This window comes from Hylobates moloch, unplaced genomic scaffold, assembly GCF_009828535.3.
Source record: "Hylobates moloch isolate HMO894 unplaced genomic scaffold, HMol_V3 SCAFFOLD_15, whole genome shotgun sequence".
Taxonomy (NCBI): Eukaryota; Metazoa; Chordata; class Mammalia; order Primates; family Hylobatidae; genus Hylobates; species Hylobates moloch.
In genome coordinates this window covers 36026193-36045594 of record NW_026652290.1, presented here as the reverse complement: position 1 = coordinate 36045594, position 19402 = coordinate 36026193, and the positions used below count along the sequence as shown (strand labels likewise).

The 19402-nt window shown below is 44.4% G+C and overlaps 1 protein-coding gene across 3 annotated transcripts in view; it reads right to left on the bottom strand.

Annotated features, from left to right (window-relative positions):
- Nucleotides 1–19402, bottom strand: part of ST6GAL2 (ST6 beta-galactoside alpha-2,6-sialyltransferase 2) — an 84892-nt gene that overhangs the window by 39815 nt on the left and 25675 nt on the right. For 2 of the 3 annotated variants that reach the window (XM_032177149.2, XM_032177148.2), the window contains exon 2: nt 1700–2699. In XM_032177149.2, the coding sequence (XP_032033040.1) occupies nt 1700–2642 (943 nt within the window). In that variant the 5' untranslated portion in view covers nt 2643–2699. Of the gene's footprint in view, nt 1–1699; nt 2700–2925; nt 3000–19402 lie in introns of those variants that run through there. The other variant, XM_032177150.1, reaches the window with a different exon arrangement.

Here is a 19402-nt window from a genome sequence, read left to right as displayed (position 1 = left end):
CAACACTCCCTGAATGTCACTTCCAGACCAGTTATGCCCTAACACCGCCTACTGTGAGAGTGTACACAACATGATTGTTTTATAACTGGACTTGAGGCTGATGCTGTATTTGATTCACATTTGTTTTACTGCTCCTAGTACAGAATCAAGCACATATTAGGGGCTAAACACATATTTGTCAAATGAATGAGCCTAAAGGGCTAAGCCACTTGCTGATTGGTGTAGCAATGGAATTAGCCTGGGAACGGCGGGGGAGTTCCAGGAGCAAAGGGATCTGAAACTGCTGAGGGACAGCCCAGCTATGGCAACACAAGAGCCTGGGTATCTCTGGCAAGACAGGGTGAGAGTCTGGGGCAGGTGGGGAAATGAATGTGATCCAGCAAGGAAGGGGAATTCTGAGGAGAGCCAATGCAGGCCCATCTGGTGCAGAGCCTACACCACTCTGCAGGAGGGAAATGTATTTGAACCCTGCCATGCGCCCATCAATCAAAAAACATTAGAACTGGTATTTTACTTGAAAACTAGGAAGAAATAGTGATGGCTACTGTTATGTGCCATCTTGGCTAGGCCACAGTCCCCAGTTGGTTGGTCAAACACTAGTCTAGATGTTGTTGGGAAGGTGTTTTTAAGATGTGATTAACAGTTAAATCACTAGACTTTGAGAAAAGCAGACGACTCTCACAATGCAGGTGCACTTCCTCAAGCCAGGTGAATGCCTTAAGAATAAAGACTGAAGTTTCCTAAACAAGAAACAATTCTGCCTCAAGACAGCAACACAGAAACCCTGCCTGAGTTTCCCACCTGCTTGCCTGCACTACCTATTTCAGACTTGCCAGCCTTCACGATCATGAGAGTCAAGTCCTTAAAATAAATCTTTCTGTCTCTGTATAGACACATATCCTCCTGGTGTGAGTCTCTGGAGAACCCTGACTGATACAGGAGCTGGGAAATAGACGTGCTCCAGGGCTCTTGACAGGGATGTGAAGACAGAGCCTGGCAGGGAGGGAGGAAGCCCAGGTGTTGCATGTTATTTACCATCTTGGAGAAGGTCCCTGGTAGGTGCACTGGCAGTGCCCCAAAGGTTGGATTTGCACCAACAGTTGGGAGGCCAGAACTTATTCTCCCATGGGAAAGATGTTCCCAACAGCAGCTGGGCTCTTCTCAGAGCCCACAGTAACCAACATTATCTTCATGCATCCTGCTCTTTGGAGCTGATGCCCTGATTGGGCAGCTCCTGCGAATATTGCTTCCTCCTCTTGTTCCCTTCCCTTATTCCCACTGCAGGATGGGTTCACCAGGCTTTCAGGAGCCACAGCCTGGGGGCATATCCATGCAGACTGCGGTTTCTATGGGACACGAAGTCTGAACAGTGAGAAGGACGCCGGGGACAAAGGGCGGCGCTTTCCTTCCACTGCCTACTGGCATCAGCTACGGGGAGGACCCTTCCTGCTCCCTAGCATTCCCCAAATCCCTGCTCTAAGAGTCTCCCGAAAAGTACTTCTGCTGTGACCCCAGACAGACTTATTCTGTGCCAGCAATGGGAAAGCACCTGAAGAATCTCCAGCTAATATTAAGAACACCTGGTGCGGAGACCCCAGCTTGCCCCGTCAGAGATCCAGAGGCGCGCGCGGAAAAGAACCTGCCCCCAGGGACACACTGGCTCAAGGCGGGGCTACTTGGTCCCCGCGCTGAGACCTACCTATTTCCTCGCCCAAGGAAGAGTTGAGGATTGCGCCTGCAGACATGACGACAGCGCAGCTGCGCAGGCCGCGCGGGTGCAGCTGGCTCAGGGGCACGGCGGGCACCAGGCGCCGCCAGCCCAGCGCAGAGAAGGGCGCCTCGGTGCCGTCCAGCGTCCGCACGCGCGCGCGGCTCCGCAGCTGGCACAGCAGCTGTGCCCTGCTCAGCCCGGCCTCCCGCTTCCCGCGGAAGCGCACCCCATGCTTGTTGGCGGTCAGGTAATCCTTCATCGCCTTCTGCAGGCGCGGGTTCAGCATTTTGGAGGAGACGTTCCCCTTCCAGAGCCGGTACAGGAAGGCCCTGGACATGGAGGAGTACACCCTGTCGCCATCGTCGCCCTCCTCCAACACGTGGCTCCTTCTCTGCCTCCGGTGCCTCTTCTTCACCCGACTCCTCTGGACCTGTGCAGCCGGAAAAGCCCCCTCCCGCGGGCCTGGCTCTCTGGGGGAAGGGAATCCCAATGTCCCCTGAGTGTGGCTGTGCCACCCTGGCTGACCAGCAGCAAAAAAGTAGTCGTCATCCTCCGGGTAGAAAGCACTTTGAGATTTTCTTCCCACCTGGGATGAAAAAAACTCTTTATGTTCAAACCCATCTTGGGACTGGGCCCATTTCTGCGGGTCTCCAGGCCCCGCGTGAAAGGAACCGGCTAGATGGGCGCGGGGCAGCGCCTGGCGTGCGTCCAGGCCCCCAGGCAGGGAGGGCTCATGCGCGGCGCCCATGATGGCCCGCTGCTTCCCCTGCACCGGCAGGAGCCTCCTGGTCTCCAGGAAGGAGAGGGAGCTGGGCACAGGCTCAGCGGGGTTGCTGTCGGTGAAGTAGATGAAAATCAGCAAAAAGAGGAGCCCCCAAGCGAATATTCCGAAAAGCATTCGTTGTCTCCATTGCTTCAAGTGTGGTTTCATGGCAGGTCTCTGCGGTCAGCACCTTGTGTCTTAAAGCAAATGGGTGGCAGAATGAACCTGAAAAACAGCCAGACGGCACAGTTAGCCAACATGGGGCATCTGCTCAGATGCTGCTGGGGACATTCTATCTTGAGCAGTGTTTCTGTAGGTGGTGGGGTGGGGTTGTAGAAGGGGCACTAGAAACCAGAATCATCCAGGAGTTTTAGCTAAATCCAGGTGTCATATCTGTCCCCCTCCCCCCACCCCCACCTCCCACCAACCTCTGCAAAACAAGGGATCTCACCATCTCAGGTGAGTCTTTGGAGAGAGGCGATGGATGAGTGCATATTTGCAAAATCCTCCCCATATGACTCAGGGACACGACTGCCTTCCCACTTTAATTGACAGTAGTGCCCCTGCCCACAAGTTCCTCCTACTTCTGAGATTATAAAATTCCAATTTGATAAAGCAAAGCCACAGAGGTAAGCATGGTTTGCCCTCTTTTGTCTGCTTATCAGACCACCAAAAGCTCAGAGCTCATAGATTTTACAGCAGCGCTGCTGTGCACTTCTAAGGAGTGACAACCATATCTGATTCTTCCTGTTCTCCCCAGTCTGGAAGGCTGCCTAGAACATACCAGAAGTCCACCGATGGCACTGAATAAAGCAATGCTTCAGTGACTGTGTCTGTGGCTGAATGTTATTTCAGGGTGCCTGTTGTCTTCAACAATGCCACCAAGACTACCCTCCTACTTCACCCTTACCGTGAACTTTTGGTGAGATGAGAGGGAAGTACATTAAAACTTTAAATAGGAGAAGAGATGAGGAGAGAGCTTGCTGATTGTAGATGAGACTCAGAGAAAGGGTAACAAAAGGGGCAGAGATGAAAAGTAAGATACAATGAAAGAGAATGAACCTCTCCTCTGTACAGCGTTGCAACTAATATGTATTGCTATGTGGGTAGCACAGCACTTGGTACCAAAGGAAACAATAAAACATTAATAAGAAATGCTCCTAACTTCAGGAACTTAAGCAAAGTCCTGGAAAAGGAAAATAACCTAAGGTATGTTTGTGGAATAATAACTAAGCTTGCTGGAACTTCAAGCTGAGCACCAAGCCAAGCACAGGCAGATATTCAATAAATATTGGCTGGGTAAATGATGTGAGCTCGCATTTGTGTGTGTGTTTTGCAAAGGGCCCTGTGTGTCTGTGGCTATGATGGGTGTTTTGGTGGGGGTGCTGGAAGTAGCAGCAAGACCATTTGGGGAAAACATAATTGGAAAGCTATCCTCTTCCAGCTGTGGAGGGTCTGGAGTGCCTACCTGGATGTCTGGGGCACATGCCGTATAAGAAATAGGGAGAGAGTGAAGTTCTGAGAGCAAAGGAGTTATGCATTGGTTCCATGGGCTTTCAGGAGATTCCTTGGTGGCACGTTAGGCAGAGAAGAGTGCAGGGAGGCAACACAGACTGCAAGGAAGTCGTTAGTAGAAATGAGATACTCAGAAAGTAGGGTGATTCTGAGGGTAGGGTCTGCCAGGGGAAATGTGTGACCCCCACGCTCCTTCCCCAGTACAGGCTGACCAATGCCAAAACACAAAGGCATGTAGGGCATGGCCCAGTTGTGTTTTCACTCAAAAGGATAAGAACTGAAATCAAAATGAATGTTCCTACCTCAATGTGGTCACCTTGGGAAGTCATACAATGTCGCTGGTGGGAAAGGACGTGCTAAACTAAGAAAACTACATTCCTTTTGTGGCTCTATGGCAGATTAAAGGTGGACACAGATTCTTTGACCCTCTACCCAGAGAGAGGCAGGTTCTGTGTTTCCCCCTATTAAATAAGGACAGGCTCAAGGACTGCTTGGACTAGTAGAATATGGCGGTGGTGATACTATGCCAGTTACCAGGCCCAGGTCTCGCATTTTCCACTTTCTGCCTCTAAGGACATTCACTCTGGGGGGAAGCCAGACACCAGTGAAGACATGTCCCTAAGCTTAGCCCAGCATGCATCGAGGAAGCCCAAGCTAGGAAAGTCCACATGGAATGAGAGATACCCAGCCAGCCCCAAGCTGTTCCAATCGTCCCAGCCATCCCAGCCCAGGCACCAAATGTGAAGCGCAAAGAAGTCATTCTGGATGTCCAGTCTGTTGCACTTTCCGATGACTCCATCTCCAGCCAACTTCTGACTGCAACCCCATGGAAGACCGGATAGGAGAGCTGGTCTAGCCCAGTCAGTCAATGGTGAGTGAGAATGATAGACTGTTGTTCTAAACCACGAAGTTATTTTTTATTTGTTTGGTTTGAGATATGTATAGATGTGTATAAATATATTTACATACCTATATATGTATTTGTTTTAAATTTTAGATTCAGGAGTACATATGCAGGTTTGTTACAAGGGCATATTGCATGATGCTGAGTAAACTCCTACATTTTAAGGTGATTTGTTACATCAGAAGATCATTGGAACAGGTTCTAATGGAAATGTTAAATAAGTTCCCAAAATCATCAGTAACATATACAACTATCTTGTACTCATAATCATTAAAAAGAAAAATTAAGCAAAGAGAAGTCCCAAAAATGCTTCCAACAATTGCAACATTTTCAGATAAGACTCTAGCATCCCAGAGGGATTCTACAAAATGCAACATTCGCTTACATGTATAAATTGTGGCTTTTAAACAGTGTTTGCTTTATTTTGTATTCACATGAGAGCAAGGCTATAGATTTTATATACAGTAATACATCAAACCTACATAGACAGAATATACTTTACCCAAGCCAGAACCACGGATGCCAAGAAGCAAATGTAGAAGAATACCCGCAGTTAGCTTACTATATATACAGGTCTGTGGTTAGCACTTGTTCTGGATTATTTTATTTGGTCTTTCCAGCATCGAATTAGATGGGAAATACTGTCATATCCATTTTCTAGATGAGGGAACTGAGTCCCAGAGCAATTAAGTAACTTGCCCAAGACCACAGAGCTAGCAAGCAGCAGATATTACGTGCAAATCCATCTGCTTCATCCTATGGCTCACACCTTTCACAGTAAGTTCTGATTCCATCTGGTCATACCAACCAAGGCTATATTTTCTAAATTTACACTCCCCAAACTATCTATGGTGAAGGGTAATTTTTCCCCCAAATTGTCACTGTGTGATATTTTAATATTTCCATTTCTGAATGTCTTGGTATTGTCCAATTGCTACAAAAGTTTCTAAATGCCTGCTCTCAAGTTCTGTAAACATCTTACCAAGAACTGGTAATGAACAGTTGTGGATGTGCATTAGTCTGGGACCACACTTTGAGTAGCACCTTCCACATGATCTGTCTAACCTGTCCACCCAGGGACAGTGCTTTGAGCTGTAATGACCAACATAAAGGTCTAGAAGCTGTTTCTAATACTTCAAGACTTCTATAAGAATTGCAAAATTATCCTTAATAACAGTTATTCTGTTGCATCCCACTGGGTGCACTGCAGCATAATTCTGACACTTGCTACTGGGAGTTAGTGCAGACCGCATGTGTTAAGGGCTCAGGCCTCCAGGAGACTGCCCTCGTTTCACATGCCAGCTGTGTGGATTTGCATGTAATATCTGCTGCTTGTTAGCTCTGTGGTTCTGGGCAAGTTACTCACAAGTTACTTAAAGCCACTCACTGTTCAACTACCAATCCCCAGACTCTAGGACACTCTTCAGGTTCGATAATTTGCTAACATTTAACAGAAGTCAGGAAAGTACTATATTTATGGCTATGGTTTTATTGTAAAGGATGCACACAGGGTGAGATCTGGGGGAAATGCACTTCCATGCTCTTTCCCTGTGGAATCTGAATGTATCGCCCTCTCAGCACATCAGTGTGTTCATGAACCAGAAGCTCCAGTGAACCCCAAAATCTACAGTTGTTATTAGGGTTCCCATTAGATAGGCATGATTGATTAAATCACTGGCCATGTGAGTGAACTTAATCTCCGGTGCCACTCCTCTCCCTGGATGTTGGGCAGCCCAAAGTTCAAAAAGTTCAAACCCTGTGATTTCTTTTTCTTTTTCTTTTCTTTTTTTATTTTTGAGACAGAGTCTTGCCCTGTCGCCCAGGCTGGAGTGTGCAGTGGCACGATCTTGTCTCACGGCAACCTCCGCCAACCGAGTTCAAGTGATTCTCCTGCCTCAGCCTCCTGAAACCCTGCAATTTCATCTGGCTGGTCTTTCTGGTGATCAGAGCCCAAGCTGAAGCTATCTGGGGGCACAAAGTGAGTTCCCTCATTAGCAAAATGAAACAGTCCTATCGCTAAGGAAATTCCAAAAGTTTTAGAAGTTCCATGCTGGGAATACCAAGGCTGCAGCAGCTGATTTAAAAGACAGTCTTTTTGTTTCTGACTGGTAGTCACCACTTCCTGGTTTCCCTGCACTGAGCAACAGCTCTGGTGGGCAACTAAAAAATGAGAAATGCAGGTTTCTGATTTCAGCATTTGCTCCAGAAAATATTTTTTAAAAACAGAGGCAAAGACGAGATGTGTGCACAGTGGTGGGAAGTGAAACAACAAAAACAAAGCTTTGACCTGTTGGGAGGAGCTCAAAATCTGTGGCCTAGAGAGCTTGGGGCTGAGAGCCAGTGCCCCCCACACCAGATAATCTAATATGACCTTGGTTTGACGAGTCAAGAAGCTGCAGGAACTTGACCTGAGAAAGTGAACTTGGGAAATTTCATGGCAGGATTCAAATTATCAGATGTAAAATTAAATAATTCAAATTTAAAATAATTCAAACTTAAAGCTATGGGAACTCAAAATTATCTTGAGCCTTGGGAGGAATGTGGCTATGCAGCCTGCATCAGACAGCTGCAACTTCTGCCTTTTTGTTCCCATAAATAATTAGAAAGACCAAGCAGCGCCAGAGATAAGACCCTCTCAGATCATTGCACCTCCTCATGGAATAATAAAGTATCCTTGCTTAAAATGGAACAATCTGTAACCAATCAAACAGCTGTGGCATATATACCTGGTCTTGTATGGAAAATGCTGTGATTCTGCTGGAACTTCTCTGACTCTGCCTATATAATTGAACCTTTAACTTCTACGTTTTGGAAACACTGAACCCATTAATCTGCAGTTGGTGCTTTCCCAGGTGGCCAGCCTCAAGCTTTGCACTCAAATAAACTCTGTACTTAATCATATTTCCTGAACCTCATTATTTAAGGCTGACACAAATGTAAACTGAAAATAAATTCCTAAGCCCCTCCACTGACCCAACAGACCTCCTCGTGGCCAGATGGACCCCAGAGAAACCTGAAAAACTGAATTTCCAGTCATGACTGGAAGGGAGGTCAGACAGGCCTCCATATACTCCCCCTCCCTTTGATATTTGGACACAACTGACCAGGATTAATATTAAAATAGACATCATAAGCTGACCAAACTCTTTGTGGCGACGAGATATCAAATTCCAACCTGACTGTGGTATAGCATCACGTGAAAGTTAGAAGACCTTGAAGGAAATCAAAATATTTTACCCCAAAATATATTTCTTTGACATATTTTGAAATGGCCATGCAAAGCTGCCTTTTGTGGGGGAAATTTGCATTGGTAGAGAATCTCCATTAATGCAGCCTATCTTTCCGCTTCTAGGCCTTTCCTGGACCTAGGAGAGATTAAACATGAGTGTAACACCTTTAAGGTCCCAAAAGAGACATGTACCACCTATCCTCTCTGAAGGACACTACCTATGAGGCCTCATCTCTATAACAAGAACCTTGGCTTCCACAACCCCTCTTAACTCAAGCATTTATTTCTATTGACTTCAAGCCTTGAGACCAAGCTTAACTCTTTCAACCAACTGCCAATCAGAAAATCTTTGAATGTACCTATGACTTATAAACCCGCATTTCAAAATATCCCACCACTTTAGGCTGAACCAATGCACACCTTTCATGTATTGATTAATGATTTTATCTACAATTCCTGTCTTCCTAAAGTGTGTAAAACCAACCTGTGACCCAATTCCCTCAGGCACACGTTCTCAGCACTTCCTAAGACTGTTCCCTGGGCCATGGTCACTCACATTGGCTCAGGTTTAAATATTTTACAGGGCTTTTGTGTTTTTCTCTGCATCAACACAGACACAGCCTCCATGATATGAAAACACCTAGTTTCTACCCAGAAGAAACTACCCTTGTTTGTCATGGGGAGATGACATACAGGAAAGGAAGGGAGAAGAATGAGAGGATGTCAGAGGACACAAATAAGGAGAAGAAGCACATGGCAGGATAGAGGGGGCTGTGTCGGCGCCAGGACCCTGTGGCAGAGTTTGCTCTCTCTGCCTGCTGTGCTGGGAAGTAGAAAGAGGCAGGATTTGTGAAGCTCTCTGAGCATTTTTAAAGGAGTATTACAATGCAGAGAATGAAGACTCTTCATTAGGTGGAGCTTAAGTGGCTCCTAATGCACAGGAATAATAGGAAGGAGTGGATTTGCTGCACTGCCTCAATTTGTGATTAGGTCTCAACTTTTAATAATCCAAAAGCCTCCACTGCAGCCTCTGGAGCCGCAAACCTTCTGCTGCCAATTAAGGGAACATTCTCCAAAATGATTAAGTCTCAAGGCAATGTCAAATCCTCTGCTAGCAAAATGCTACAGAAATCACGATCTGCATCATGGGTCTCAGTCATCAGCGTATCTGTAACAAATCCAGGTTAGAGAGAGGCAAGGGACGTCATCAGTGTTACAGCCCTGGATCACTGTTTTCCTTGAAATGACCACAAGCCTAATAGGAAGGCTTGGCTAAGCAAGAGAAAACACATCTTTTCCTCTGATACAGTATATCTGAAATATTATAATTATACAGCTTAAAGAAAGTCATCGGTAATACTCACTGCCATATCCCATCATTAGCTGGTGCGATATAAATGACGTCGGGGGATATAAGAGGCCCATCAGGCAAATCATCTGTCCCCAGACACCAATAGGAAAGTGTTCCTTAATCACACCTTCACATGTGCTTCGTCTACGATGGTTTAAGTGACTGGGGCTGTCGAGTTCTTGCCAGTTTTCCCCTGGGAAGAGCACTGGCAAGATTATACTCATACTGGATTGGGTGTGACTTTCTTTTCCTTTCCACTGCAATTCTAACATTATTACCCGGCAATGCAAAGGTTTGAATTCCCAGTGGATGTTCTCTGCCTATTCGGACTACTTTTTTCCATTTCCATTCTTTCTCCCTGTTCTCTGCCCTTTCTGGCCAGGCCTCTAGGGAACTTCTATTTTTAGAGGCAAAATCAAAAGTGCCCCACTGCTGGAAATCACGGTGATTGTTCCACTTGCTTAGGAAGGTCAGTGCCCATATCTTAAATACTAATGCCCAAACAAAGACACGAGTCACATTTCTTAGGGACAGTCAAACTAGCACAAAAGAGTGTTTAAATTCTCCTTCAAATTGTTCTGAGAGAAATCACACTTTCCAAAAGGCACAATTTATTACGAGTTGTCAGATGAAACTATGAAATGTAAACACTGCCACAGAGGAACATTACAATGCAGCTTAAGGTTAATGCAGCTAACTTCTTATTTTGTTCAAGGGCAAAGAAAAGTTAATTCTAGGTCTTACCACTTTAACGATGTCCCTCTTAAGCCTTGTGGTTGACAAGCTTTATTGCCCATTTTCTTGACTGGAGAGTGTTTTTCTTTTTTTTTTGTTTTCACATTTTGATTGATGTGTCTGCTATTAATTGCCAGCTGGCCAGGTCTTCTGTGGGTCTGAGACACACTCACGTCCTTTTTTGTGTCGAAGAGTTGTCTGGACTAATGTTAAGTCTAAGTATTTATTTTAATGTTGAAATAATAAAGAGGATTTAGCATGTGAGCTGTGGTGAGATACTCGTGTATCTTAATGGTCTTCAGGAGTCATTTTCTTTCGAGAATCATTTTTTCTAAAATTAGCTCTTGTCACACATCCAAGAAAACATCCAGTCTGCAGCAAAGAGGAAGACACCTCCCTCACCTGCAATTCTTTTATCTCTTAACACCCTTATTGGCACTTTTTACAAATGGGCCCTTCTCTCTTCTTTCTTTGCTTTTGGTAAATGTGAGAAAGTCTCCAGACTGCTAAAGGCAGAACACCAAGGAGGCACTCCCTTATTCATTATCCCTCTAGTTTCTGCCCATTCTTAAGCTAATGTCCAGAAGAACAGGAAGAAAAAGGTCGGCCAGGTCAGCGGAGCCTGTGGTAGCGGGAGGACATCCCCCTCTCTAAGGAGTATAGTCCTGCGGGATTGCCAAGTCCTTGCCTCCTCAGAAGGGCAGACCCCTGCAGGCAGTGCCCCCTCCTTGTGATGGCGCTGTTTGACACCAGAATGCTTGGAGCAATCCCACCTGCTAGGAAGGGCACTGCTAGGGCTGGCCGACCCAGCAGTGCCCTTGGTTGAGGCCTAAGTTTAAAACACTGGTGGCTGGGCTTCCGGTTAATGTAAAATTCAGATGTTTTAGTAACCCACAATGGGGATGCCTGTAAGGCTCCTGAAGGCGGGGACTACATCTTATTCATTCTTGTATTCCCACCAACCAATGTGGGCTGGCCTCTGGAAGGTTCCCAATAAATATTCCTGAAATCAATGAATGTCTGAAATTAAGAAAATAAGTGGGGGAAATGTACTGTAATGGCATTGCCTGACCAGGGGCTGTTGGTTGGTTCAGGAGGGGAAGGGTTCCTCATCTACTGTGCTTCTCATCCTGGCAGAGGTGTCTGGGTGGCTCCAGGCAAAATCACGGTTAGGCTGTTGTAGGGTTAGGTCTGAGTCATTAACAGCAGTCGTGGCAGGAGTCGGGGCTGATGGGTGCACGAGCAGCAAAGGTATCCCAGGCTGCCACTGGCCAAATGCCTGTGCTGTGCTGGGCACTGTGTCTAGCCCCTCACTCACATTGTCTCAATTCCTCGTCTCAGTTTACTCTTGACAACAAATTCCTTAGTAAACGTTATTTGTCTCCTTAGGCCTATGAAAGCTCCAAGTGGTTCCCTTCTGGTTTACTGTCCCAAAGCCCCTGCCTTTTTTTCACTAGAACACGAAGCCAGAAAAAGTTGCTGGGGTCAACTCAAGCACCAGCCTTAAAATTTTAATAAGATTTATTTTTCCTTTTGGCCACAAAGCACTATGTCTAATTTCACCCCAGCTCCCTACATTTAGCAGAACAAGTGATCCTCTGACATCCGTCTCTTTGTTTGCTGGAGTAAATGAGGTTCCCAGTTAGGCTTTACAATCCATACTTCCGCATGCCCTGCCTTCGTCAGAGATAGCTTAGTCTTCGGACACCTGCCAAGCGGATTTTGCCTGGGCAGAATGGGCTACCAATTTACTAACATTTCCAAAGAGACTACAGGTGTTAGGCCCACAGTTGCAGGGGTTTTCTACCTCAGTAGGAAGGCAAAACAGTTCTGCCTTTGCTGTTGCATGGTCCCAGGACTGCTGAATAAATGACAAGCAATATGGATTAAAGTAAGCCTGGAAGGCTTCAAAGAAGAGGAGGTCCAGAGCTGGACGTCGAAGGATGCATAGGTATGGAGGAGAATCAGTGATTTCAAGCCAGTGGAATGCCTGGGCCAAGTGTGCCAGGGATGAGAATGCGTATGCTGGACAGACTCATGGTGAGCTGGGGCTGGACAAGGGTGAGTTGCTCTTAGAAGATGATACCATTATCTTTCTGGGTCAGGTCATTCCAGCAGCACAGGGTTTTTCCTCAAGAGACAGGGCAGACGGGAACTAGTTTAAAAGGCAAAGACTCACATATGTGAGCCACTCTGGGCAGCTCCCAGTTGAGGAAGGGGGAGGTGGAAATGATTCCAGACATCTATCAGTGATTGTGCAGAGACACAACACAAGCTGCCTACTAGTTAGGGTCTGCTGGCTTCCAGAAACAGCATTCATCTGCTTTGGACTCAATGGCCTGTTTGTTTTACACTAATTAGCATTCAAATATTTATACTTCATACCAGAAATGTGCCAAGGCTCATGACTGGAGCTGTAAATTCACTTCAGTCCTGATGGCTAATACTAAGAAGATGGAAGATGTATACCTGCCATTGAGACTTGAAAGGTTAGGTGAACTCCTAAAATGTGAAGTGGGCTTTGAGGTAAAAGCACAGGTGGCCAGCAGGTGGCTTTTACAAGGAGGCTTCTGTACCAGCAGAGGCCACATTTCTTTCAGTGGGTGTTACAGAGTGAGACAGATAATGCCACCTATTCTGAGGAGTAAAGGCCATGCACGGTTGACCAGAAAGCCCTGTTGGCAGCTGCATAATTTTGGATAAGCCTTGATTTCGGATAAGCCTCATTTTCATCAAATGTGAGTTGTCAGATCATCACTGCTTTATGAGATGAATGAATAAAGTAATGTGCTTAGCGCTGTGCTTGGCCCAAAAAGAGAGCACAATAAATATTTTCAGTCCAGGTTTTGAAATTCTGTAAAAGTGGAAAAGGTGGCATAACACGCATGGATTTCGCTGTATATTAGTGTATTGTATTGTACGATATTACCGTATATTATACTAAATAATTTAATATCTATTACATACAGTAATTTAATTTATATGTTACATTATATGTATTATAATATACTGTATTGGCGCTATGTGTATAAACTTGATGGTTTACCAGGAGGCACCTTTCTTTAACTGACCATAAACTGACATGCCCCGGTTTAGATAAACACGAGTGTCTGACTGAAGCTAATAAGCACAGAATGAGGCCTGCCTAAATAAAGACCTCTCTCTAGTGTCTCAGTCATAAAAAGTAACCCTGTCAGGGACTGAATATCTGATAAATGTCTTCTAATGGGTTCACTGTGTTAATCAGCTTATTATAATTTATGCTGCTATAATTCAGCAAATATTTATTAAGTCTCTCATAAGGTGGCATATATAGCACATGATACCTTGCCCTTGGAAAAGTGACTCCATTCTTGGGAAGTATTTAAATTCTTGAGTAACAAGCGTGAACGAAAGGATACTATAGATTCAAATTCCAGAATCTCTCTTCAGTCCAGACCAGTGAGGCCTCTCACAAGAACCCAGGGAAGAAAAGGTGCTTAGGGGCACCCATTCAGATGACTGCAAAGGCCCCACATGGCATTTGTTTCTCTCTTTGGAAATGATGTTTTATGTGATAAGAGCTACACTTAAAAAGATAAAGCAAAGCTAAATCTCTTAGCTCCATTTCTGTGGGTAAACTTCCTGTGTAACAGTTGAGAGAAAAATAGAGGCTGCAAAACAAACATACAGAACTGGGCCATTTATGTAAAATGTTTAAACACATAATATAAACCACCTAGTAGCTACCTCTGAGGAGGGAGGAAAGGGGTTTGGATGAGTGAGAGAGCGGATGCCTGCTTCATTAATAAAGAATTCCTTCCTTATAAAGAAAAAATTGGAAGTAAATATGGCAAAATATTAATATGTGTTACATCTAGGTACATAAACTCTTATTATATTAGTTTTTCTATTTTACCACATATTTAAAGTATTCAATAATTTTAAACAATAAAATTTATAAAAATAAAGTTGTAATAAAAGTTGTAAAAAGTTCTAAAATAAGATAAATCATTTATATTTACATCTCTATTTCCAAATCAATCCCCTTAGGTGACAATTCTTGCTGATCTGGTAACACAAAACATACATCTAACATTTTACACTGAACTCCAGATTTAGTTAAAGCTTTCTTCTGGTCTTGACATGACCAGTCAAGACAAGAATTACTGAATACTATAATGGTTTATGAAAGCTTCACAGAGTGCTGAGCTTCTGGTGGAACAAGGATTACAATCGTGACTTCTACTATCCATGTAAACTTGGGCAGGTTTCTTTACCTCTTTGCACCTTGGCTGCATCTTCTGTAAAATGAAGAGCATCCCAACCTCACAGAGTTGTCATAGAATAACATATTTTAAAAGAGAAAATGCAAATAAAGTATAACTCCCATAAACAATAGATATGTAAAAATCCCAGCTCTGCTGTATGCCTGCAGGCTGAGCTAAGCACTCACGTATTCCATCTTGGCTCCTAACTGTCTGGGATAATGGCATCTCTCCTCTTTCCATGTTGAGGGACAAACCAAGCGTAACAACCCTGGCTTCTCACTCCACCTTTTAATCCTTCCCACAGAAAAGGAGTCCCCAGTCCACTGAGAGACATGGATCATGGTGTGAGTCTCTGTAGACCCAAACTGTCCCTCAAATGGGTTTGTTCAAGATCTAGACTTGAATGTGGAAGGGAAAAGGGAGGATTGGCTGCCCAAGTTGTTGCTCACCTCCAGGACAAAAGCTTCACCTGGCTTTTTCACTAATACCCTTGAGATTTTACCCTCCTCTGTTTGACATTCATGGCACCAACTACGGTGCTGAGCAGTTACCATTTCAGTTTCCCTCACATCCTATGACTGAGGAGCTATGATCAAGCCCATTTTATGGTTGTGAAAAATGAGTGACAGTGAGGTATTAATTACTTAAAAGCGCTGCTTGTTACTGTGTGGTGAAGCTAGGACAGGATCTGGTATCTTTGAAGGCAGTCAAAATAAGGACATTTGACAATGACATCTGTTCTCATCACCTCCCAGTGTTGTTGAAAATAACCAAGAAAAAATGCATTGGCAAGAACATTTTGAATTTAGATATTCTACCAATTTGTTCAATTTTCATGACATGAGGAACAGTCAATATTTAGATTTAATAATATGCCACAGGAATCTGGGTCAATTTTTGGTTTCATAAAATAAGTGTAAATGAAAAGACGATCCTGGTATACACAAAAATCACCTTGGCAGATGCAGAGGTGCCAGTGAAAGTCATAGACAGGTAAGCATGTTTCTGGGCATGTGCAGATGGAAGCTGTTTGCTTTGCAAGGCTTTGTAAAGGCTGTGGTAGAGTAGTATCGACACTACTTAAGTTTTATTTTTCAGGATGGAATTTTAAGACCTTATTCAAAGAAAATGCCAAGGTGCTAATGACCTAACATCTTGCTTTTTATGATGGGATACATTATCCATAGAAGTGACTGGAAAAGCCAGCCATGAGGTGTTGATTTTAATAGAAGACTTGGGCTGAGAGAAACTCATTAATTTTTATATTAAAACACATATATGGCCGGGCACCATGGCTCATGCCTGTAATCCCAGCACTTTGGGAGGCCAAGGTGGGAGGATCACCTAAGGTCAGGAGTTTGAGACCAGCCTGGTCAACATGCTGAAACCCTGTCTCTACTAGAAATACAAAAATTAGCTGGGTGTGGTGGCAGGTGCCTGTAATCCCAGCTACTCAGGAGGCTGAGGCGGGAGAATTGCTTAAATCCAGGAGGCTGAGGTTGCAGTGAGCTGAGATTGTGCCACTGCACTCCAGCCTGGGCAACACAGCAAGACCCCATCTCAAAGACAAAACAAAACAAAACCAAGAAAACCACACACATATACACACGTGTTCTGGAGTCAAATATAAAATCAACTTGAATATTTAATACAAAATATGGCCCTTCAAAGAAATTTCTAACTGTAGGGTTTTCAGCTCTGCCCTCTGATCATCTTGAGCTGAGTGTTCTCTGTCCGTTGAATAGCCTCTTTGGGCAGGTGTGAGCAGCACGGCCTAAGGAGGTTGCTGGGGTGACACTCAAGAACAAGGCCTCGCCGCTGACAAGAATAACATACACACAGGTCAGGTGTTTTCTCTCCAGTCTACTTGTCCAGTGTTCACTTTTCAATGCCAGTAAGAAAGATACTACTAGATTATGAGCAATTTCCGAATATTACAAAATAATTTCTGAGGTTTCTATCTCTGAGGACTAGCTTGCTGTCATATCTTCTTCTTATCAATAAACTCCAGTCATGGCCAGGGAGTCACTGTTCCCTTGTGAACAGCAGCATAAAAGCTTTTTTGTATATGTGCGCATGTGTACACATGAGCACAGAACTGATCATGCACTACACATTCACCTACTTTACTCATTTTACTTTTTTACTCACTTTACTCATGTTTTTTAATCACTTTACTCATTTTGCAGACATTGGAGCACCTGCTCTGTATTGAAGTCTAGGTAAAAATGCTGAGAAAATCAAAAAGAACTCCCGCACTCAGCTGACAGTAATGTGGCAAAGAGAGAAATTATACAAATTCTTCAGGATACTTTGTAGTTTTACTTGACTTTTTTCCATTCCCTTTTACCCTACAAACTTCCTCCATTCACAGTGATAAACACAAGACTCCCCAGCCCTAAAGGATAATTGAGGCAAAGGAATCAGAGGGGAGTTATGTCAATTCTTGGCTTTTAATTTCAAAAGCTGTATTTCAAGGAGTGAAGAAGGAAGGTCAAAAAATGGAAAGCATACTTGCTAAGCCAGTTTTCTTTTGGCCAAGGGAAGATAAAAATTATCTCCAGGCTGATGGAAAACAAGAGTGGGAGTTGAAGTAGATGAGCCAGATACCAGCGAGGGTCTCCAAAGAGGATTCCCATATCCTGCCAACACCAAACCCTCTTGGGCTAGCACTAAGAGGAAGAGGACACTAGAGCCCTAGGTAAGTTTGGGGATTGAATGTAGAAGGGATTGTGATCCACTCTGCACCTCTTAATCTTAGATGTGAGGATCTTGCAGGAATTCCCCACCCCACTGGAAATGGAAGCACTGTGATGAATGTGTGAGCCAGAGTTGTCTGTGCTCAGAATGGCAAGGGAGGACAGCCAGATGGGCCCCAAAGAAGGAAAAATCTGCACAACTAAAGAAGAAGGTGTGCAGGCATGGGAGTGGGGGCAGGCAGCAGACGGCAGCACATGTTGTAATGCTTCACAAAGCAGGAGACCAGGCTGGCTGCCAATGCTGCGACAGTACAACATATGTGCAAGTGGATGCTACTAAGGACTAGACAATCTTCCTGATGTCATGAGGCTGTCTATGCCCCCAGGAATTAGAGGGAGAATAAAGAACCTATGTTTATAATGTCAACTTTATTTAATCACCTAAAAGTGTTGGCTGAATTGACAGTAAAATTTCCCTGTTCTCAGTGGAATGGGGTCTCAAAATATAGCCTAAGCTGAACTTAGATAAAGTTGCATTTTTTGAATACTTTTGGAAGTGGATGGAAAATACACATCTGCTACCCACATGCACAGTTATAATTGTGCTGTGTTCTCTATATACTGATGTTCCCCATGTTGATATCTATACCCTTGGTTTCTCCCTTCGACTGCAGATCCACATAATCAATAAACTATGTGATATCACCGCTTAAATGTGTTCTGAGAATCTCAATCTTAACGTCCAAACAAATATTTGTTATTCTTTTTTCCTTCCGTAGTCTTCCCCATCCAGTAAATAGCATGGCCAGTCACTCAGTTGCCCAGGTCTAAAACTCTGATGTTTTTCTTGATTCCTTTTTCCACTTACAACCACATCCAATCCCAACCACCAGCAAACCCAGATAACCCTAACTCTGAAACACATCTAGACTCTGACAATGCGTTGCCTTCTCCACTGCCCCCATGTGGACCTAGTCACCTCTCACCTGAACTATGAAGAACTTTTGAACTGGTCTCCCTGTTTCTATCCTGTCTTCCTTCTGTAGATGCTCCATGCAGCAGTCGGAGTGACACTTTTCTAATGGAACTTTAATATGGCCAATTCCTGTGCTCAACCCTCCATTATTCTTCCTTATACTTCAAATTAAAAAAAAAAAAGACACCCTTTGCCGTGGCCTACAAGGCTGTGTTCCTGCTTGTCTCTCTGCTCTCTTCTCTTACCCATTGCTCCTTGCTCCCTCCTACCCGACCCCTTGCTGCCCCTGAGTCAGCTCACACAGCTCCTGGGCATTTGCTTGGGCCCTTCCCTCTGCCTGGGACAAGCCTGCTCTAGAACCTGGCTTGGCTTCCTCCTAGTTTTGTTGAAGTCTTAGCTCAAATGCCACCTATTCAGTAAGGGTTTCCCTCCAGCACGTTTGCATCCCTTTCTCTCTACCTCTCTTGGTCATCTTTGGATTTTTGGTACTGATGCCACTGGATATGCTTATTTGTTTACTGCCTTTCTTCTCTAGTGAGCTCTAAGCTCCTGCAGGGAGATCTGTCTTTCTGGCTGACCATGCATCCTCAGAGCCTGGAACAGTGCCTGGCACATAGTAAGTACTCAGTCAGTCCAGGAAGGAGATTGAGGAGGAAATGATTAAGGTGCTGTGGTGAGACAAAAGACTTAGGGCATAATTTCAATTGGGGAGCCTGGGAAGGTCTTTTGGAGGCAGAAAAATTTAAGCAGGGAACAAATGGCTAGTGAGGGGTTAGGTACTTGGGGATGGAGTGCATCTCACATGAAGGAAACAAGAGCTGCAAAGGGTAAGGCAGATGAGAGCTGTACGCCATGTACTGCAACACGGGCAGGTACATGGCTGTATCACAGGTCCTCTTTATAAAGATCAAACCACTTGTTACTGACTCCATAAAGACATTGTGATATGGAAAGAAGCTTCTATGAAATAGACTAACAACAACTTTTGAAATATAATTTTAATGTTTTTATCACGTCTAATTACATGAATAAGGTGCAATGGGCTTCAGCATCCCCATCCCAGATCAGTAAAGGCCTTCCCTCACAAATGGTTTTGGCTAAAACTCAAACATATACAATGGATATGGAAACTTAGAAGTATGTCTGAAAGTTTATTTTGTGTTGCATGGAACTAGAAAAAGAGAAAAGTGAAAACAGTAACATAGCTATACCCTCCCTGCTTTGATTGACTGCACGAAACTTTTGCTGGCTTCAGCAGTTTTATAGTCT